We start from the raw sequence: 23,596 nt of genomic DNA on the forward strand, positions 1-23,596 counted from the left end.
TCAATGCTATGACATCTATTTGCACCGATCAAGCGATCTTTCGCATGAACTTTGAAATGTAGAAGACGCGACTGATATGATCATGTAAGATCCCTTGTGTCTCTTAAAATATTCTTAAATTTGTTTAACGTTCATCTGCATAACGGCATGTATCTTGTTGACATAAAAACAGATTTGTTAAGTGTAATTTATTACTAACTTTTTATATTGTCGCGAAGGTTACAGTTGTATGTTCAACTATGTAAACAAACACCAAGCTATGGAACAACAAGAGGGAATTAATTTAAAACTAAGACAGGTTTGGACTAATGAAACACGGAATTTATAACGAAGCGGGACCGTGGAAAACCCGCCTGGAAATTGAAGATGTAGATATTGCATTGCATTGAATTTAGAAAACAACAAACAAAAAACGCAACATCTTGATTTCTAACAAATGTGATATACAATACTTGACAAATAAATATAAATACCATTGATCATTTTTGGACTGGAATTATATTTTGCTTATGAAATTACTCAATGCATCCTTCAAAAGTTTTACAATTATAAAACAAAGTGACAAATCACATTAATGAAATAATTCTTTAATCTATTATCATGTGGTGGATAGTAATTTTATATATTTTCTTAAATGTTTAAGCTCCAAACAATATGTTTAAAGTAAAACTTTTCGGACATAGACTTTGCAAAGCTGCTCAATATGCATTTTTGTTGCAAAGCAACCAATTTAAATTTTATTCAAGATATAAAAAAGTGATATTTTTTGTGTTTTAAAATACAATTTCTCTACCAATTAATTTAATCTGATAGATGATACTTTTTTTAAAAAATTCAACCAGCTTTTTATCTAGTAAGTTTGCCTTAGGTAATTTTTATACCACTAGACTGAGTACTCCCTTTTGTACAAAGATCCTGAAAATGTAAAACATCACAAAATTAAGCCCATCTGGTTACAAAACGACACGGGCAATTTGTTTTTTAAAAATTCAATTCTTAAAGATAAATTCCTACTGAACATTCTGATATGCAAGATGACTTTGTTCACTGCATGTCAAAATGTCGCAAACCTTACTTTAACCTTAGGTATAATTTTGAAACATGCCCAAAATAAAATGTGTTAAAAGGGTGAATTTAAATACACACTTGGATATTTTATTGAAAGTAGATATTAACGGCAAACTGACAACTCAACTATATGACAAACGGGATGACTTCAGCTTCTCCATCGTCAACTTCCCATATTTATGTAGCAATATTCCATTATCACCTGCATATGGTGTTTCTATCTCTCAACTGATTCGATATGCAAGAGCTTGTTTTGCGTATAGTCAGTTTTTAAATCGAGACAAGCTACTGACAAACAAGTTGATGGTACATGGGTTTCAACAGTCTGGATTGAAGTCAGCATTTCGGAAATTTCATGGTCGTTATAACGATCTAGTTCGTCAAAACAACCTATCATGGGGTCAAATGCTGTCTGACATGTTTCATACCGGTTGTTAGGCCGTTCTTGGCACACTGATTTTGACTACGGATAACTCCGTTTACCTGATCAGGATATAGGGCTCACGGCGGGTGTGACCGGTCAACAGGGGGTGCTTACTGCTCCTAGGTACCTGATCCCACCTCTGGTGTATACAGGTGTCCGTGTTTGCCCAACTATCTATTTTGTATTGCTTATGGGAGTTATGAGATTGATCACTGTTCGTTATCTTCACCTTTCATCATTTTATTTGCGTAATATACATTATAATTGTTTTCTTTTATGTTATAATGTCATTATGCAGTGTATGACTATAACGTATGTTGCATATACGAAAAAAATTAATAAAATGTTTTACTTTCTTTTATTTGAATAAAGGAATTTTCAAAACACCAACCTCAACTCTGCATTGAAATGCAAACATATATGCTGGAATATAATGTGCTGGAAAATACGGCAAATACATTGTAGCGCAATTAGTCTAATGATGGCAAAATATGACAAATTTGAACACACCTGCAGTGCAAGAAACAAGCACTACATTACCTTTATCCATTCGCTCTGTAAGCAAAAAGAAGAAGAAAAAGAAAAAAGAGATCCAACACTAAATAAACTCATAAAGTACATGTACAACACCATATCTTGTGCGAAAAGTATCATATCACCGGGATTTACATATCACACCTACACACATCATTCGCAATGTAGCCGTGAATATACATGTAAACCCCTACTAGCAGAGAGATACTATTTCCACGTCAATATGAATATATTTAGAAATAATAGGTGTTAATGAAAGATTAGATGGGCAAATGAAAGGTTTTTATATCGCATGGATATACTGAAATATAAAACGAATACCCAAACTCCTTGTTATTCAAACTGTCATTTTGTAAAAGATTAGCGTTGTAGAATTCTATCTTATAGATATTTGTCTATTCCTCATCGTTGGCAATCACATCCTCAACATTGGAATTTACGTCACTTGTGTCCATGACCGGTGTTCCAGAAGGATATTTTTCATGTTCAGTGGCGTCGTAGTCCTTTGCATTGTCAGGGATATCAAATCTCTCATTCGTTTCCACAGCCTTGGGTGTCATTGTAATATTCTGTCCATCCTCTTGCGGAATAATCAAATGTACGATATCGTGACGATCAATGGCCTCTAGCGCTCTTTTGATGTTGTATCTCTGGGCGAAATGTGGGCGTTTACCTCGGTATTGCCTGAGCATCCACACAGCGCCAAATGCCATACTCATGTACTTTTCAATGTCTCCGTTCGGTAGACCTAAGTTCTTTCCAAAAATTCGTGCTTCCTCATCATCTAGCTGACGTGCAATGTTTGCGAGATTTTTCATATCCATTCCTGGCACAAAGCCTTCAAAACAGAAATGCATGTAAACATTGATATATTTACACAAAACATGACGCTAAGCTTCAAAGGAAAGCATCTATAAACAATTTTAAATACAGTGACACCAAATTGATATATCAACATCTAGATACACACTTGGATTTTCTGATTCTGTTTTGTCGATGAATTCTCCTAATTTCTTCTCCTCCTTAAGACTTTGTAGTTGAATATCAGTGGCTACAGTATGAAAATAGAGAATAATGAAATTATATTTTGAAAGATATGAAATGATGGTTCAATGGTTCGGTCACACCTATTGTCGTGCATCTAATAAGCACCATCCGTATTGGTTGAACATTGTATATTAACAAAATCCTTTATTGCCTGTGCTAGAATTACGTTCTTCAACAATCTGAAATATTTTCTCCTCCTAGGCACCTGATCTGGTGTGTCCAGGAGTCCGTGTTTGTCCAACTATCTATTTTGTATTGCTGATAGGAGTTATGAGATTGATCACTGTTCGTTATCTTCACCTTGCATCTAATACATTTTTATCAATGTATGTTTGAGAATAAAGTGCAATAGATACTTTTCGTCATCATAAGCAGTATGGACATGGATTGTATTAAATGAGAGTGACGGAGAGTTTTCATATTTTTAGGAGGGCGAAAATAACATAATCGAAAACTGACTTTTATTCATTGGATATCGTAATAATATTTACACAGTAAATGAAAGTTATCAATGATGCTCAATTAAGGTAGTTCCACCCTTGTGTGACTTGTCAATATCAATGGTTGAAAGTGGAAAACCGAATTGATTTCCCCTCAGTATAGCTTGGTTTGATTAACATTCAAAGAAAATGTGCATGTTGCCACCTTTTTTAAGATGTCAGATATGCAAAAACAGAAGTATATGTCAACATCAGAGAATTACACATTTTCGTAAAACAGAATAATCAAAATTGATAAAAACTAAAATGACAAAGTGTTGATGTGAAGAGTTTAGAAAAACTGTTAATTTATAAATACGTATGAATTGATTGTGGATATTAGGGAAATTAAACTAGTATATATTAGACATACATTAGAAAAATACCAGCATCCGAGTTATTGCCCCTGACAATATTTTAACTATCAATAGTATAGCAATTGTTTATTTATATATAGAAAATAAATACACAGCCTGTTTTAACCTATAGAGCTACATTATTTATAAAGTAGGTTGCCGTGATGTCATGACAGCTTCCGACACAGACTAGACCTACATGTTTTTGCTGATGAAAGAGATGGGATGGAATCAACCACTGTGTGTTATCCTCACCTTATCATGGTATACAAGAACTGCTTTTAAAAACAGTCAAAGTATTTATTTTGATGTTGATGGATTATATCAACTGCTTTGAATGAAGAATCCACGATAGCTATTAATACGTGAAGAGGGTTAACTTATTTGTTTACAAGTGTATCGATCTCGGAATGCAGGTGGCTGATTTACATTCAATTACAAATATTCGTCTGTCATTTATAAATTTGTTTTGAAACATATGTTGATTAATGTTAATGATCATAGAATTGAATAATCAGTAATCAAATTTATTGTTGTACTAACAAACCCCGAAGAGCAATTGCAAGTGGATCAATTTTACGTATGAGAGATTATTGCAGAATAATGACTGCAGCATTCCTTTGATCTTCATAATAACCATGCTAGGATTATGTGTATACAATCGTCTATATCAAAATAATATACACGTATGAATAAAATATTTCCACATTGTAAAATGACACAGTTAAGAATGTCACTTTTATTCAAAAGGTATATAATGTGATATTTCACTTCTGAAAATGTAATTTAAAAAAACTATTTTTACATTTTGGTAGATGAACTGCTAAGGAACCTAAAAAGAGTTGAATAGAAGAATTCATGAAGTATCGGTATCTGTTTTTAAAAGTCTTGACTAATACAAGACAAAAAAGCAATATCCTCACGTTCTCTCAATGGTTTTGGTGGTGGAGGAAGCTTGACGCCGAAGAGGAACTCAGTCAGCTTCTCGAACTCAATTTTCACTTTATCTACGACGATTGTCTTTCCTTTCCCTGTACAGAAAGACCCTGTGTCGGCCACTTTTTGTTCTATTTGGACTGTTGTATAGTTCTCCTTCTCAATTGTGACTTTTCCCTGGGGTTTGTCAGTATTCAAGACAACCATGTCAACGACGGTGAACGTGTGACCTGTTCAAATAAGCTAAATATTACTTGACGAATGAGAAGACTGATTTTCAAGAGGAGTTCAAAACTAATGCTCCGAATTTCACCGACAAATTTTCTTAACAGCACATTCCTTACCCTAATATAAGGTGGTTAGTCGATAATGTGTTTGTGTGGAGAATCAAAAACAAAATTATTACCCTTTTTACCCACAAAGTCCATCACAATTGAATCATTGTCGCTATCATCTCTGTCATCGTTGTTGTCACCATTCATCGCGTCCACCTCTGCTTCATCATCATTGCCGTTCGTCTCACTAGATATCTTCTTGCAATTCCCTTTGAATGACAACTGATGGGGTTTTTGAATTAATTATTAAAACTTTGTAGAACATCTTCAAATGCGTATATTTTTTATATAAAAACAACATAACATCAGTTTTCTGAAATCGAACAATGATAGTAAGCACCTATTTCGGAAGATAACACGAGTAGACATGGTTTGGTTTTCATATAAAACAATTCTGCTATGTAACTGCAGGGGTAGGGGTTAGTGTATTTCATTTTAAGACACATAGTCCCAAATAATGTTTCCTTGAATATCTAAAATATTCCGTGGACAATGTTTGACATATATTCAAGCAAACGAAACTGACATGAATGGGAACGAAACATTAAGTATTTCCACAGCTACATCTACGCCATTCGTTTACTTATTGAAATGAAGATGACCCCCAAAACAGTAAAATTAGCATAAACAAACTTTACCCTGAATGTTTGGTTTTCATCAATGACGAAAATCCCCTGTGGACCATCTACCGTTTCACAGCCTTCATTTTCCCATTTTGGTTTGCTCTTTCGCAATTTCTTAGGGGTCCAGCATTCCAAGATAAGTTGAAATTTTCCGCGCTCTTGCGCAAGTCTTGTAAACACTCGGAATTCCACCTTTCTCTCTTTCTTGATTGACCGCGTTATGGCCTCAATCACTGCGAGTTTGTCCTCCTCTACCTTTTTCTTGTTGGCTCCAGCATAACTGTAAATCTTGTGCATGTATTTATCAAGGTAATAAGAAATTTTATTGACAGAGGTAAATAACTTGCATTTTTAATAATCCGTGAATTCAGGGAGCACTGATTTTGATGAAATTATTTTTCCATTCGCATTTGTTGCATGTCAAGAAAGTTGGAATGTATTCGTCTACAGTATTAACCGTACAATAAAAGTTGATGTATTAGATACATGTATATGTTAATACTGCTGTTCAAATAACATTCATTCATTTATAAATGTTCTTTGCGATGTTTCTACTTAATCCACGATAATTATGTAATCATTCCCCTTGTCTTTGATGAAACGGCTTTTATTTAGATTTATCCATGCATATCGAATAGCAATACATGACACCGTATCTGTAAGCACGGATATTATCAAAATATATCGTTGGACAAAGTTTCGTAACATGAAAAGAAATCAGAAACAGAAATAATTGTCAGATATATTAAATATATACAACAACCTATACATTCTTATTGATTGCCCATAATGCGTACGCGAATCCGATTTAGAGAAAACTGATCCCATCACAAAGTTGATAGAGTCACTTATTTTGTCTGATGACAATCAAAATAACTATTTTTGAAAACAGTAAAAAATGATTTACCACTAGCTCAAACTAATACCAAAAATGAATGCGTCAAATCCAATAAGATTGTATTTAGGATGAAGATGATGATGGTGGTGGTGATGGTAGTAGTATAATGTAAAACTCATACGGTACCAATTTTGATGCACCAGATGCGCATTTCGACAAATAATCTCTTCAGTGATGCTCAACCGAAATGTTTGAAATCCGAAATAACAATCAAGTTTTAAAGCTATTATAGCCAAAAAACAGCGTGCCAAAAAAGCGGAGTCAAATACGTCTAAGGATAAGAGCTGTGCATGAGGGATATAAGTGATGTTAGTGCTATTAATACTGTGTTTACCTAGTGCATGCGTCTACCAACTTAATATATGACATGACTGGAAATCTTACATGGAGAAGTGCTTTATCTTGAATACAGCAGCTTTTCCTTTGGAATCTTTTTCCGCATGTATAATCTGTAAAACAAAAATCACAAGAAACATTGATGTAAGATGTAAGGTGAAGATAACGAACAGTGATCAATCTCATAACTCCTATAAGCAATACAAAATAGATAGTTGGGCAAACACAGACCCCTGGACACACCAGAGGTGGGATCAGGTGCCTAGGAGGAGTAAGCACCCCTGTTGACCGGTCACACCCACCGTGAGTTATCTGTAATCAAAATCAGTGTGCCAAGAACGGCTTAACAATCGGTATGAAACACGTCTGACAGCAATTGACCCAATGCGAGGTTGTACTGACGAAGTAGATCGTTATAACGACCATAGAATTTGCGAAATGCTTACTTCAATCGAGACTGTTGAAATTCCTGTACCATCAACTTGTTTGTCAGTAGCTTACCTCGATTTAAAAACTGTCTATACGCAGAACAAGCTCCTGTACATCGAATCAGTTGAGATATATAAACACCATATGCAGGTGATAATGGAATATTGCTACATAAATATGGGAAGTTGACGATGGAGAAGCTGAAATCATCCCGTTTGTCATACAGTTGAGCTGTCAGTTTGCCGTTAATGTCTACTTTCAATAAAATATCTAAGTATGAAGCAGGAGTGGACGAATATGTGGTGTCCTTTATTTCGAGCTCACAGGAATATATCAAATCGACATATGAATGAAAGCTATCATTGTTAATAGAGAAAACGTCATCGATATATCTAAAAGTCGAATTGAAGGCCACAGCGAGATATTTTTTCTTCTCACGTAGAAGTTTTTGAATAAATTCTGCTTCATATGAATATAAAACAGGTCAGCTAACAAAGGAGAACAATTCGTACCCATGGGAATTCCAACAGACTGTTGGAAGACTTGATCACCAAAGACCACGAGGAACTCTAGCATATTTTTTATTTCAACTTCAGAGTACTTGTGCGTGGAATCAGCGTGATGTTTAACAAAGTAAGTTTTTGAATGATTGATCACTAGATATGAATATTTCCATTTTCCGTTTTTGTTGAAGAAGCAACTGTCTATGATGTCAAAAAGTCTAGTCTTTAATTTATCGTGAGGAATAGTCGTGTATAGTGTTGTATAGTGATGTCCAATCTCATTTGTTTGAATTTAGACAACGAACCTCCCAGTCTTCTGGGTCCTCTGGATCTTCCTCTGAAGTAGCTAGCATGCACACCTCGCCGTCCTCATCATCCCCTTTATTGTGAATTGGTAGCTTCATCACGATCTCTTCTTTTGGCTGTTGTCCATCGCTCATCGACATGTCAATCACATTTGTCATCAAAAGAGGTCCGGATTCGTCCTCCTCATCCTCGTTTACATCTTTGGTGTCCATTACCTATTAAAGATAGATGAATATCATGATTTAAAAAACTGTCATAATTATATGCTCATTTCTTGGAAACGTATTTGTTGTTGTAATTTATGAATTATCATTAAAAAACATTCCAGCAGAGCTATATGTTTAATGAAAAAGATAGGACACTCTAAATAAATTGAAGGAAATACAAATTGCGATGGTCACCAAATAACAGTAAGCATTGGAGACATTATAGACAAATAATGCAAATTATGTTCCACTTAATTTCTTTAAAAAATGAGAGAGAGAGAGAGAGAGAGAGAGAGAGAGAGAGAGAGAGAGAGAGAGAGAGAGAGAGAGAAACGTGCGTTATTCTGCCATTTTTTACAGTTTTAAAATTATGTTTTTATTATATACACATGCAATCCTTTCGATCTACATAATTAATATCCGTATCAACGTCATGAAAATAAATCGTTATCTTTATCGTAACCACAAAAACCGATCACTACTTAAGAAATTTCAAGTTCACATTTAGAACTTATGACTAACATATACTAGATTTTCTTTTTAAAGAACTGAGTTTCATTAAAGGGATAGGCAACCCTAACCACATTGTTGCTTTTATGAATGAAGTATTACTTACTGATATCGTTACTGACAGTATTTAACAACAAAAATCCTTGCCTAACGATTAAATCAATATTAATCTATCATATATTTTGAATTACCCACCGCTAAGAGATCGGCCATTGAAGTTTAATTTATGACGTCACATCGTCGATTCCGGTTTATTTCATCAGCAGCACTGTAAACATGACAAGTCCCGAACAGTTAAGTTTGTAGCCGTATAGATTTGAGCCCGTTCTTTCGCATGAGGAATTGAGAAAAGAAGACGTTCAGTCGAGTCGCAGACCAGGCAAATGATACACGTTTCTTCATACAAAAGTTCACCATACCAGACTACTTACGACCGCACACTCATTTTTTTCTTCAATTATTGCAAGTCGGATGTTTCCTAATATTACTGTGGTTCAAGAAGGCGATGTTAATTAGTGCAATTAACAGCTTGACAGGAAGGTATCAGCCTATTTATTCGTAAAATATACCATATCACATGGACATCTTAGAATCTCATCAAAACCGTAACAGACGGTGTGACGTCAAAATTATTGATTTTTGTGGTCTTGAATACAAAAAAGTTCCACATCATGGCAGCCAGCATAAATTGCGGGAATTTAATTTTTTAGCGTTTTCAAATTAGTACTGAGATATATAGACCGTATATCAGCAGAATAGTTTGACCAATTTTTATCATATTATTAATCCTATCAGTTATAATGTAAATGTTTTTGGGTTGCCGTTCCCTTTAACTATTATTTCTCTCGAAAACCTTCTAGGTCTTAGAGTTGCTATTAATTAGCTATATTCATGCACTCTATTCTAAATAATATTTGAAAAGCAATTACATTTTCTCAATATTGATAAGTTTTTCCAAGGAAAATGAAAGTTACATTGTGAAGCGTTTTGCCTTACGTTCAGTTGAAGCTCTCCCGCTGTTTCGAATGTTCCCTTAGGAATGTCTATTTCAGCATCCGGTTCTGACGTCGGTTGGATCTTCACTTCCTCTTTAGATATTGCAAACGTTTCCTTTTTGAAGACACTTGCGATGGCGAATTGAGTAGAACCTTTCGTATTCATTTTTATCGTTAGCAAGACTTCTGTTGTCTGATTAGAAAAGACAAAAAATTATGATATGTATTTACGTCCGAGTAAAGAAAATAAAAGTACAGTGTTTAGAGCTGATACGATGCTTACATTTTCGTCGTCGTTCTTCACAAAGTTGTCAACTCTCCCGATGTGTCCAAGAGGTGATACAATCTTCAAATGTTCGTTACATTTAGGTACTCCTTCGACTATCAACGACAGTGTGAGAGTTTTCCTAGTTACTCCCCAAGTTCGAATTTCAAACATATCACTGTAAGGTATCTCCTCCTCTCTAAGAAGTGATTTTAGCTCTGTAAACTCCGATTGCATTTTTCGACAAAAGAGAATGAACGGATTTCGGACATCAATGGCTTTCACTGTCAAATTTAGCATCGTCAATGGACAGTCTTCGTTAGATTTCACTTGAACCACAGCGAATTTTATCCCCCTGTAATTGGAAAATATATTCCAACTGAATAATTTGATAAGTAAGTGTAAGAAATGGAATTGTATCTCGCATAACAAGATTATAATGAATCAATATATGATTATGTCTTCCATGTTGTTTAATACCACTCTCGGGAATAATTCACTCATATGAAGACGTCACTAACACCAATGAAGGGTTACAACGTTTGGTCTATGCTCAGGGCTTACGGCCATTGAGCAGTGAAAGCTCTTTGGCGTATCACACCTCCTGTGACACGGGACATCCGTTTTGAAGGTAATCTCCGGGGACCCATGACCCATGACATTTACACCTGACGCCGAGGGTTTGGTGATGGAACTGTCACTACCTGTGTGATGACTTAGGTCTGTCGCGGCCGGGATTCAAACCCCGACTTTCCGCATACGGGGCTAATGCTCTACCTCTAGACCACCGCGGCGGTTACTTCCAAAGGACATACTGGCTCCGAACGACATTCTGCATGTATAAAATGGGCTTTTCGGGAGATTACTATATATTTCCCTCTACCTTTCACAAAATCCATACCAATCTTTCTTTCATTTAAGAAATCTAGTTCATAAACTCTTTGATTTTGACAATTTACAAAAATCCGTTTAATTAGTGAAACGTGCGTCACTTGACATTAATCCTACACATATGTCATAGGTCCAACAGTACTGATATCATATCTGAAGTCCCATGTCTCCATCCGTCACGGTTCTAAAGTAATAACAGTTTTTTGAGATCAAGTTTAAAATAACTGAAGTCACTTGACCTTGATGTTAGTTTGTAGGTCTCATCATCATAATTAAAAATCCCAGGTTCCTATCAGACTTGTCATATAGAGAAATCCTTAACACTTTGTTCCTGAGTTTAATATCAGGTGACTTTAATATTATGAATATTCCTTAAGCATGTTAAATTTAAAAAAAAATTTGTACCGCGTGCATTTAATGGTGGCTCATGTTGTGAAAATTAATTTTCAAAGAACTTATCTAAGTTTCGACAACACAATATTTGAGCTGAGAAAGAACATAAATATATCCCGGCATTTCCTCAAAGTACCTGCCACATAGAAATTCAACACTATACCCCATCGGCTGTTCTTGGCACACTGATTTTGACTACGGATAACTCCGTTTACCTGTTCAGGATATAGGGTTCACGGCTGGTGTGACCGGTCAACAGGGGATGATTACTCCTCTGGGTACCTGATCCCACCTCAGGTATGTGCAGGGGTCCGTGTTTGCCGAACTATCTATTTTGTATTGCTTATAGGAGTTATGAGATTGATCACTGTTCGTTATCTTCACCTTGCACCGAAGAGACATAAATTGTCGAAATACGCATATGGTGCATCAAAATTGGTACCACATAAGTTTTAAATTATGAGATTGATCACTGTTAGTTATCTTCACCTTTCATGATCCCATCGACAATTCTATTTCGAGTATTCATGTTTTATTTTGACCACCGATGCATACATGTATTTGTGTTCATTTATGAGTTCATTGCCATCTCCGTGCTTTATATGAAATATTTCAGATGCAATGTGTATCTGGCATGATCCTCTTAAATGTACGTTAAATAACTGTATCCCATTTCCATTCTCAATGACCATGTAGCGTGTGACAGCGTTGCCAGAATTCCATCGTCATCGAAAGCAAGTTTTTTGACTTGCCTAGATGGTTGAGTGGTCTAGCAGTCTAGTGTGCTTGTTACATGCTGTTAGGAGATTTGGTTCGCAGGTCGTGAGTTCAACCCCGGTTAGGGGCGGAAGTGGGTATCCAAATAAAGTGAAATTTTATGTGCTTTATATTGAAATATTTCTTCACTTAGGGCAGTTATGTTCATTTAAGAGTTCATTGCTATTTCAGTGCTTTACATAAAATATTTCAAATGTAATGTGTATCTTGTGTGATCCTCTCGGATTTACGTTAAATAAATATTCCATTTCCATTGTCAATGACCGTGGAGCGTGTGACAGCGTGGTGAGACTTTCATCGTCATCGAGAACATCATTATTTCTGAAATACCATGTGCGAAAGGCGAAGATAACGAACAGTGTTCAATCTCATAACTCCTATAAGCAATACAAAACAGAGAGTTGGGCAAACACGGATCCTTGGACATACACTGTATCAGAGGTAGGATCAGGTACCTAGGAGTAAGCATTCCCTGTCGACCGGTCATACCCACCGTGAACCCTATATCTTGGTGAGGTAAACGGAGTTATCCGTAGTCAAAATCAGTGTACCAAGAACGGCTTAACAATCGGCATGTAGCACTCCGGACAGCATTCGACCCAACGATAGGCCGCAGAGGCAAACCAGATCGTCACAACGACCATAAAATTTGCAAATTCCTGATTTTAAACGCGAATGTTGGACGCCCTGCACCATCAACTTGTTTGTCAGTAGCCTTTTTCGAATTGAAAACTGACCATACGCAGAACAAGCTCTTTCGTATCGAATCAGTTGAGAGTTGTCAACACCATATACAGGTGATAAAGGAATATTGCTACATAAATATGGGAAGTTGACGATGGAGAAGTTGAAATGATCCTGTTCGTCATAAAGTTCAGTTGTTAGTTTTTCGTTAATATCTACTCTCAATAAAACATCCAAGCATGAAAGAGAACGGGACGACTCTGTGGTGTCTTTCATTTCGAGCCCACTGGGATATATTGAATCGACATATGAATGAAAATTATTATTGTCAACAGATAATACATCGCCGACACATGTATATATTAGATTTGATTCTAACGTAATACACCGTTTATGTTCGAAAGTCAGATGTCAAGGTCACTCGAGCCACCTGACCTTGATACTAGATTGTAGGTCCTATTATCTTCCTATCATTTCGTCCCATGGGGATCCGGGCTAGAATAGGTCCTCAGTACCCCTTTCTCATCGTATGAGCATCTCGAAGATGAGACCGCAAAAATCGAGGACCCCTGTTACAGCAGGTATGTCTCGATAAATATCACTCGCTGCTCAAAGGCCGTAAGTGCCGAACATACGCCAAACTTCGCAGCCCTTCACCGGCTATGGTTACGTCTCCAGAGTAAAAAAAAAATCTCCGGAGGGGCGTAAATAATATACAATCAACCAATCTTATCATTTTTGAAGATTTCATTTCGCTATTTATCTCGATTTTGAAATTACACTAATTGTATGTGGATTGTCATATAGTCAAGATCACTGAAGTCCTTTTTACCTTGATACTATAGCTAGTTTGTAGGTTTTCATTTTGAAAAAACCAGGACTATATATCATATTTATCAAGTCATATATCTCTGAGTTCGGAATTCTCCCCCATAAAGTTCCATATTAAACCTTAAAACCCAATTTGATCCCCAAAACTGTACCCTGACCTCCTTCGATCTGCATTGGCCTATCTTACCATTGAATATATAATGCTTTCATCAACGAGTAACGGTAACTGGCTGCCGATGTTATTAGACACGAGAAAGAAGTAGAAGAATAAGAATCGATCGCGAGCAAAAACAATAAGTTTCTAATCTTTACAAAGATAACGTTTTAATTCTGTTATCATCCCCTCCGCAATTTTGGAAATTCAGAATTGTTATATGCACAACATTAATGTAGCAAAACGAGGTGAAACTCACTCATATCTATATCCAGGTACTAGAGGATTGTGACTGGTTATTATCTCTAGGATCTTTTTTTCTTTTTCTTTCATATCCATCACCCAAGTCTGAAAAATTTGACGAAACAATGAGACAATGAGATTTCTATTGTTTATTGTTTTGCTGTTTTCCGCCACACTCAACAATTTTTCAGTTATCTGGTGGCACCCAGTTTTTATTTATTGGAAGAGAGAACCCAGATACAATGAAATGTACCCACCGGCCTTCCGAAAGTAAACTGTGAAACTTTCTCACTTACCTGCGCGAGCGGGATTCGAACCCGCGCCGACCAGAGCACAAGTGTTTGTGGACAGGACTTCCGGTACCCCCTTCTTGTATTCTTAAATGTTCAATTCCTTGGGTATTTCGGACGTAGTTTTGATAAATTATATAACTTCAGAGTTTATATATTTCAATGGAATAAACAAATCTCGTATAGAAACCGTTTTTAATATTATGATCGATGATATGACATATTTAAAAACAGTTTCTATGCGAGATTTGTTTATTCCATTGCAATATATAAACTCTGAAGTTACATACTTTATCAAAAATACGTCCGAAATGACAAGGAATTGAACATTTAAAAATTAAAGAAGGGGGGGGGGGTACCGGAAGTCCTGTCCACAAGCACTTGTGGACCAGAGGTGAGAGGCCGTGTGATTTGGAGAGCGATGCTCTAACCACTTGGTCACGGAGGCCTAATTAGATTTTTAAAAATATTCCTATTACTATGAGTACAACAAGAATTATCTCTATATGTACTTTGATAAACGACATTAAATCTACATGTGTCTCAATTGTTGATCAAATGAAGAAAGCACAGTACTAGTGGAATACAAAGACTGCATCTTCATCTATCGAAATATCCCTAGAATCACTGTATGCAGTCTTAAACCGTACATGTATCATCAAGACACCAACATTTTCACTTTAGACACAATTTATGACAATTATTCGTAGAATGGATATACATGTACATATATGTATTATTCATCAATTCAGAACTGCGAAAACCGAAAATCGGTTGAACGTGACATTTGAAATGCAGTAATGAATGAATGAGAGAGAGAGAGAGAGAGAGAGAGAGAGAGAGAGAGAGAGAGAGAGAGAGAGAGAGAGAGAGAGAAGCATTGGTTGCATGTTATTAATTTTTGAATCCATGAACACTTTAAGGATAACATGAAATTATCTATATTGATCATGTTAAGCCCACCTAACATGCTTTTTGAGAGCAAAATATGTTAGCTTGAATAGTCACATTGCCGGGGTTACAACAATCATATGGTGATAAAAATATCTGCATTTACCCAGTCCTGTAGGTTTGGTTCTGCCCCAAACGTCAGTAAAACGTCCACAACGTCCACACAGCGTGAAATCACTGCTTTTTCAAACGGAGTGTGGTTATCCTTAAAATAGTACATACTATCAATTGAAAAGTATTTTTTAAAGAGCCTTTCCTTAATTACAACTTGGTTTATCCAACGAACAATAGGGATGAAGATAAGTAAAGAATTTGTTTTAAAGACTCAAAATTTTTCTTTTTTCCGCAAAGAATTAAGTATATATAAAGACTTTTAAACAGTGTCAAGATTACAATGTATATCAAATTCATTAACGCTGTTGCTACTTACCCAGTCTAAGGATGCCACTTGAGCACCGTTCGCCACCAGGTAGATGACCACATCCAGATGACCTCTTGAGGCCGCGTTATGTAGAGGCGATCGTCCATTCTACAACACATGCCGTAAAAATATTGACAGTTCTCAGTAGAATTTTCCTTCGTAATTAAATCAATATAGAAAACAAGCAAACTTTCAAATTTATTATGCCGTACTACATCGGGTTATTCCAGTATGTTAGATTTATCTCGAATTCTATTATCGCAGGTCTAAGATCAAACTTCCTAAGTAAGATTCATATGATAAAATGTTGAAACCCACGAATACAAAAAGATAGTACACAAGAGTACAAATTAAATGGTTGAAGCCCACGAATAATAAAGGAAAACATACACTTGTACAAAATGATTGGTTGATTATTTCTTGGTTGTAGTGTAACATCAATCTACTCTAGGACAATCTATTAATCTTAACATAACAGTCGTGATATTTAATTGATTGGATTGTGTCGTATTTTTCATATCATACTCTGTAAGAAGTCTATTCAATTTTAACATTATATTTACCCACACGATGAGAACTCATTCTTTAAATGAATTAATCTTATGTTACTCATCCATGATTTACATCCCGGTTTATTGATGACATATATGCATGTATATAAATCTTAGTAATACATGAGGCTCTCATAGATAAATCCCAAAATTGTTTAGTTCAATTTTTAGGGTTCTTAACACCTGTTTTTGTATTCAAACATAGTTCGGTGCATTTGTATGCTCCCTAAAAAACATAGCGATTTTCGTTAATGTATGTCAATTTACATGTATGATCCTCTATTTACGGAGTGTCCTTCTAATGGCATACGTACGTGATCAAAGCAATTTACATGAGCGCCCTCTTCTAACAGCAATTTCACAATGTCCAGTAAACCTTCCTGTGTTGCATAGTGTAAACATTGGGATCCCACCTTGAAATATAGTAATTGAATGATGAGGCATTCCATCCTTAAAGCTTTCATTTCTAAAAATAATATTATTTAACAAGAGGTCAAAGGGTCACAGCGCTTTCCTTAGTCACCTTGGCCTATATCATTTCCTGTAGCCATGGTTTTTACAAACTAGAATCGGCGCTATGTTAGGAACTTTTCAATTAAATGTTAAAGTAGTTGGTCCAATTGTTTGGAGAAGATGATTTTTCCCTATAGAGTTGTATGTGAAACTTTGATACCCTATTGTGGTCCTATCCTACCCCAAGGGTCATTTTAACAAACTTGAACATGCACTATGCCAGGAAGCTTTTATGTTAACCTGTACTTTCTTGGCCCAGTGGTTCTTGAGAAGATTTTAAAAGATTTTACATATATATTTGCATGTAAGATTTTGATCCCATATTGTGGCCCAACCTATCCCCAGAGGCTATGATTTTACCAAACTTTAATCTGCACTATGTTATGAAGCTTTCATGTAAATTCCAGCTCTTCTGGCTCAGTGGTTCTTGAGACGAAGATATTTTAAATGACCCCACCATAGTTTTGCATTTTTGTGATTATCTTCCCTTTGTACGGTAAGAGGGATGGTCCTTCATTTGAACAAACTTGAAGCCCCTTTGCCCAAGAATGCTTTGTGCTTTTGGTTGAAATTTGTCCAGTGGTTCTGGAGAAGATTTCTAGAAGTTGTTAACGTGTATTCACTATTTTGCTATTATCTCCCCTTGAAAATAGGCGTGATCCTTTATTTGAACAAACCTGAACCCCCCTCACCCAAGCATGCTTTGTGCCAAGTTTGGTTGACATTGGCCCAGTGGTGCTGGAGAAGAAGTCGGAAATATGAAAGTTTATAGACAGACGGACGACGGACAACGGTGATCAGAAGTTCTCTTGAACTTTCAGCTCAGGTGAGCTACAAAGTATAAAAGTATAAAATGGGACGTATATACCATGAATTATAATTGATGTTTCAGAATACAGAAGACATTTCATTGACGTAATATATATTTTTAGATTATATTGTAAGTTCATCTATGTAATTGAAAATTGATAATAACAATGATATTTGTCGCTATTTATCGTTTACCTTGTCTTTATAGTGTATATCAGGTTTCTCCGAGAGAAGGTTCTTTGCTTCTGAAACTTTTTTCTCTCGAATTGCTCGTTGTAGACGGATTGCAAGAAGCTGAAAAATAAGCCCGATATGAATCTATATTCCATTAAAGTTTAGCGATATGTTTGTGCATAAACATAGTCAGTTGTGTTTTGCTAGCATTTGATTTTCCTTTATTCAAAATATGTTCCTTGATTTCATTGAAGTTACGTGGGTAGTTGAACTTTAAAAAAAACCACAGACCAATATTATAACATGATAATAAATGATAATACGTGTATAATTCTATAATTACGATTTTGTGTCTTTAAAGACAATGAGAGACACGGCTAAAATATGTTGTGTTATTTCATTAATACTTTCTGAATCGGTCGTTGTAACTCATTGAAGGGTCTCCGTGGCTTAGTGGTTAGAGCATCGGGCCCAAAATCACACGGCCTCTCACCTCTGTCGGCGCGGGTTCGAATCCCGCTCGCGCCGGTAAGTGAGGAGGTTTCCCAGTATACTTTCGGAAGGTCGATGGTCTCTTCCCAGATACATTGTATACATTGTATCTGGGTTCTCTCTTCCACCAAGAAAAACTGGGCGCCACCAGATAACTGAAAAATTGTTGAGTGTGGCGGAACACATCAATCAATGAATGTAGCTCATTGATTGAGCATTCGCTTCGTGACCTGGAGGTCGTACGTTCGAACCCTGCTCGTGCATATCCGCGTCAAACTTAAGAGGTAAATATTTGTAATGATTGCTCCGTCGCCAAACGTTCAGTAATTGAAAGTGAAAATCACGGGTCTTTTGAAGATGCCTTTAAAAAGGGAGGTCCCTTATTGAGGCAGGCGTTGGCACATTAAGGACCCATCACTGCTACGGACCTGAACGTTAAACAGGTCTACCTTTGGTACCTCCCATACAGCTGATAATGTTTCAGTAAAAGTCATTAGTGAAAAGTCCTCAAAGGGACGCCAACAACCCCCCCCCCCCAAAAAAAAAAAAAAAACAAAAAAAAAAAAACCAAAAATCTAAAAAAAAAAAAAAAATAAAAAAAAAAAAATAACAATAATAATAAATAAATAAAATCATACAATCTATACAACTGAAATATTACGGCGATTTTGTTTACTTCAGTACATTGTGTCACCATTTCGTAATTTGGACAAATATTTTGACCACACAAAGATATATCTGCTAAACTTGGCAAGTGATAAATGACTTCGAACTGCATGTATTGCAGATTAACGTTTGTATGACTCCTCAAGGGGGATTTGAAAAAATTCCAAAATACCAGCGATAATTTTATCATATATTAGAATTCATATATGCTTTCATGACATTAACAATGCTTACTAAATGGTGAATGCTATCAATTTAAAGAAATTAGTAAAGACATTTATGCTCATTTCAGTATGATATTTTTCTCTATTCAATTTAAATGAAGAAATGAAACTAACATATTTCGGTGTCTATAAATCTTTTAACTTAATTTTGTGATATTTTGTTGATTTCTGGCTCTGCCCAATGTGAAGCTAAAGAGTTTTAATTCCTTTCTATTCTTAAAAAAAGGTTAAGATGTCAAAGCTCACTTCGCATTGGATTTTATTTGTTTTTTATGAAAACAAGTTAAATGAAATATTACAAACATGGAGGGTTTTTCTTCACATTGGTTCAGTTTTATGAACAAGGAAGAAGGTATTAGTTCATGAACGTTTATTTCGGTGTGTAAATAAAACTCTGGTTCCTACCTCTTTTTCCCTTTTACCATCTTTAGATGCCTCATTCTCTCGTGGCAAAGGAACGTCTTCCGGGTTACTCATGTTGTCTAATTATATGTCATTCTGAAAAGTAATTTAAACAACAATCTTTTGATTATAGCTGCACTTTAAAAGATGAAGCAAAACAACCATTTACTTATATAATTGTCTCACATGCCACTTTAAAAGATTACGGAAACCAATCATAGACTTATGACAGTCTTATTAACCAATTTAAAACATGAAGGGAAACGATCCTAATAATAAATTACCGGTACACCTTCGCTGATATGTTGCAACATTTGATAAGAAAACTGGACGTTTAGAACTTACCTGGATATGTTTCTGTTTTATATTAATTATTGCTAGTTCAATTGATAGACTAGTCCACTTGTTGATGTAGGATTCTCAAGAGTATGATCACTAACTTGAAGTTTACCTAAGTGAGATATACTGATTACCTACACCAACATTTAACCGTGAATTTGTAGTCCTTCTTGTTTTGTGTGTATGTGTCGGATCGGTGATTAATGATAATACCCATAGTAGTATTAAGATTGATCGATATGGACACTATAACTTGGAGACATTGTATTTCAAACGCGTGTAAGGGTGTCTAATTTACGTATCATTGGGGAAATCTTCCGACATAATGCGACAAGAATTGTTTATACATCGATATGTAGAAATCCGCGCCAATTTCTCAATCAACTGCAGATCGGAAAATTCAATTTACTTTGCCATTTGTCCGACTTGCAAAGAATTTTACATTGGACATACCAGTAAATTAAATTCGCGGGATCGTGTCCACAAGCAACAAATCAAAGATCAAAGTGTCCTTACATATTGTTATATGTAATACGCCATGCTGTGACCATTTTTCCGAATGCGGCAATAGAAAATTCATTTTATTCCCTTATTATATAAAATGTAAAAAAAAAATGAATGAGGAAATCGGCACAGTTGTTAAACAATATAAAAGAATAAAATCCAAAATGATCATATAATAATCAACGATCAGTTCCTGCTAGTACTTTTGCCTTACGGCTCTTCATACAGTTTGTTTTCAATATTTCATAGTTAAATAGTAACATTGAAAAGTGAACGTTCATTGTGACGTCATAATAACGTCGGGTTCGTGTCCACATACAACAAACCAAAGATCATAATGTCGGTAGTACGCCATGGTGTAAATATTTTTCCGAATGCGGAAATGGAAAATTCTTTTATTCCCTTTTTATAAACTTCCAAATAACAATGAAAATCTTCGTTTAGCAAAGAAAAATTATTTCAAACACTCTTTAAACCTAAACTTAATCACAAATAGTTTTAAATGCATTTATTCTTCATGTATGTACATCATTATATTATTATATATGTTGTACTATTGTTTTGGCGCAACAAGTGCATGATTATGACGTTAGATCATCAACAACCCAATGTTATTATGACATCACAATGAACGTTAATATTTCAACGTTACTATGTAACTATGAAACATTCAAGACAAACTGCCCGAAGAGCCGTAAGGCGAAAGTACTAGCATGAACTGATCGTGGATTGTTATGGAATAATTTTGGATTATATTCTTTTTAATCATATTTGAACTTAAATGAATACTTTAAATAAAAACTTTAATAAAAAACATATTTGAATTATTTGAACTATGACTAGCAGGATTTTAAACACACCACTAGTTATACACCGCGGAGAACCTATACCTCCTGGTATTGTCAGTAATTACCGACCCAATATATCTGATCATATACAAAAAGAACAGGGAAGAAACATCCAGCAGTGCCACGATTAAAGTGTTTGTGTAGGTCAACAGTAAAACACCGTGTAGAGGAGTTTCTCCCCTGGTATTATTTTTCTATAAAGATATATATATATATATATATATATATATATATATATATATATATATATATCCAAATTGTGGTTTTTTTTTAAAAATCACAGTGTCCGGTATAAAATATTAAAAGAAATAGAATAAACAGTACACAAAGTTAAAAATTTAACGCAAGCGCTTTCATTTTATAATCCTCAGGCGTTACATTTTAAAATAGTTTTGAAATGGTTTGACGTCATAAAGGCGTCCTAACATTTCACGTACATAACGACGTCATAAACGAATGAAGGGAAAAGGATTTTACGTTAAGCATATTATGACGTCATAGATAATAACAGTAAACATATTTTACAGTAAGCTATTGAGAGCCGGTTTTAAAGTCTTAATAAAGTGTCTTTCTTTTTCTCGTCGGGAAATAGTATTTTCTGTATACAGTTTATAAAACGGAAATACACTGAATTGTCCGTGGCCACACACATCTATATGTTCACTAACTTTAATTTTTCTGTATTCGGGTGCTGAAATGTGTTGTTTATGAACTCGTATACGAGTTCGCAGAGTAGTTCCAGTTTCACCGATATAATGTTTTCCACAGCCAGCACATGTTATAACATAAATTAAATTTTTGGTGGAGCACGTCATATCTGAATTTACCGTAAATTCCTTGTTGTTAAATTCGAACGAACTTCCTTCCCTTAAGTATGGGCACGTTCCGCATCGCCGATCGTCACATTTGGTAACGGTGAAAAAAATTTTGTTGGACTTTTCCTGAAAATTAGATTTACATAACAGTCTCCTAAGATTTTTCGGTTGTCTCTTGCTGTTGATAAAAGTATATTTCTTCATAATTTTCCCCATTTTTTCATCTGTTTTTAGTAGGTCGTTGAGTTGCCGAACGATAGGTGTAACATTAGAGTTGCTTGGGTTGTATGTTGTAACAAACGGTAAAATGTGTGAATTTGTTGTGGGATTGATTTTGGATTTATTGATAAGATTTTCTCTATTGAGTTCTCTGGCTTTCTTGATTCCGTCGTTTATAAGTTTGATTGGATAATTCTGTTTTTGTAAATAACTATTTAATTCCCCTAAACGTTGTTCTCTGGTAGGTTCTTCGCTAACGATGGTACATATTCTTCTGGCGAGGTTGTAAGGTATGGCACGTTTTGTGTGTCTTGGATGCGAGGACGAAAAGTGTAAATACTGGTGAGTGTCCGTGTGTTTGTAAAAAATATCTGTAATTATTTTATCCTCCTTTTTGATAACAGAAACATCCAGGAATGGTATACAAGATGTACTGTAATCCATTGTGAATTTTAAATTGATATCCAATTCGTTTAGAATGTTCTTAAATTTATTCAAATCCGTAATGTCTTTGTTCCAAATAATGAAGCAATCATCCAAGTATCTTTTCCAGTTTTGTCTTATATATAGACCGAATTGTTCATCAAATGATTTTTTAACTTTTTGGTATAATAATTCCTCTAAATAGCCGAGTGTAAGTGTGGCATATGTTGGAGCCATTTTGGTTCCCATTGCGGTACCTTTATCTTGAAGATAGTGTTTGTTGTTGAATGTGAAAACATTTTGTAGTACAAGTGCTGTTGCCTCTAAAATAAAGTCTTTAGAAAAACGTTCATCTATTTGTTCTGGGTGTTTATCTATCCAATATTCTAGTGCTTGAAGTCCTAGTGGACAAGTAATATTAGTATATAAATTAACAACATCAAACGTTACTAATATTGCGTTCTCGTTTACCTTATCAGGTAAGTGTCGTAAGAAATCTAAATCATCACGGACAAAACTGTTGACTTCATTACACAGAGGTTTTAATATAATGTCCAGCAAGTTACTAAGTCTTTGTGTTGGGGCGGATGGCCCCCCTACAATTGGGCGGAATTTCAAATCCTTGGGTCTAAGACAAGTGATGTATTCACAATTTTGAAGCTGTATTGCGTGTTTTATTTCATCCGATTTGTGGACTTTGGGTAAGCCATAGAAACAGTTTTCTTTCAAAT

At 35.3% G+C, this 23,596-nt stretch overlaps 1 protein-coding gene across 2 annotated transcripts; it reads right to left on the reverse strand.

Annotated features, from left to right (window-relative positions):
• Positions 1-1,833: 1,833 nt before the first annotated feature.
• Positions 1,834-20,198, reverse strand: LOC125665217 (uncharacterized). 2 transcript variants are annotated; one of them, XM_048897850.2, is made up of 16 exons: positions 20,063-20,198; positions 19,721-19,813; positions 17,955-18,053; positions 16,751-16,849; positions 15,895-15,993; positions 15,571-15,669; positions 14,240-14,328; positions 10,269-10,605; positions 9,987-10,178; positions 8,274-8,489; positions 7,085-7,149; positions 5,818-6,082; positions 5,251-5,401; positions 4,832-5,074; positions 2,997-3,077; positions 1,834-2,864 (listed from the first exon to the last, which is right to left on the reverse strand). In XM_048897850.2, the coding sequence occupies exons 2-16, from the start codon at positions 19,790-19,792 to the stop codon at positions 2,422-2,424; spliced, it is 2,550 nt and encodes an 849-aa protein (XP_048753807.2). In that variant the 5' UTR covers positions 19,793-19,813; positions 20,063-20,198; the 3' UTR covers positions 1,834-2,421. The 2 variants fall into 2 exon arrangements, with proteins under 2 accessions (XP_048753807.2, XP_048753809.2); XM_048897852.2 differs by lacking the exon at positions 20,063-20,198 and adding an exon at positions 20,002-20,058.
• Between the last annotated feature and the right edge of the window lie 3,398 nt (positions 20,199-23,596).

The sequence above is a fragment of the Ostrea edulis genome, chromosome 10, assembly GCF_947568905.1.
Source record: "Ostrea edulis chromosome 10, xbOstEdul1.1, whole genome shotgun sequence".
Taxonomy (NCBI): Eukaryota; Metazoa; Mollusca; class Bivalvia; order Ostreida; family Ostreidae; genus Ostrea; species Ostrea edulis.

What these genes read in the sequence shown, in the direction of transcription:
- LOC125665217 (XM_048897850.2), bottom strand. Translation starts at nt 19,792, where the DNA reads ATGAGTAACCCGGAAGACGTTCCTTTGCCACGAGAGAATGAGGCATCT. An exon ending in ATGGTAAAAGGGAAAAAGAG is followed by an intron (nt 18,054 to 19,720) that starts GTAGGAACCAGA and finishes CTTATTTTTCAG; the next exon opens with CTTCTTGCAATCCGTCTACA. An exon ending in CGGGAGAGCTTCAACTGAAC is followed by an intron (nt 8,490 to 9,986) that starts GTAAGGCAAAAC and finishes TATCTTTAATAG; the next exon opens with GTAATGGACACCAAAGATGT.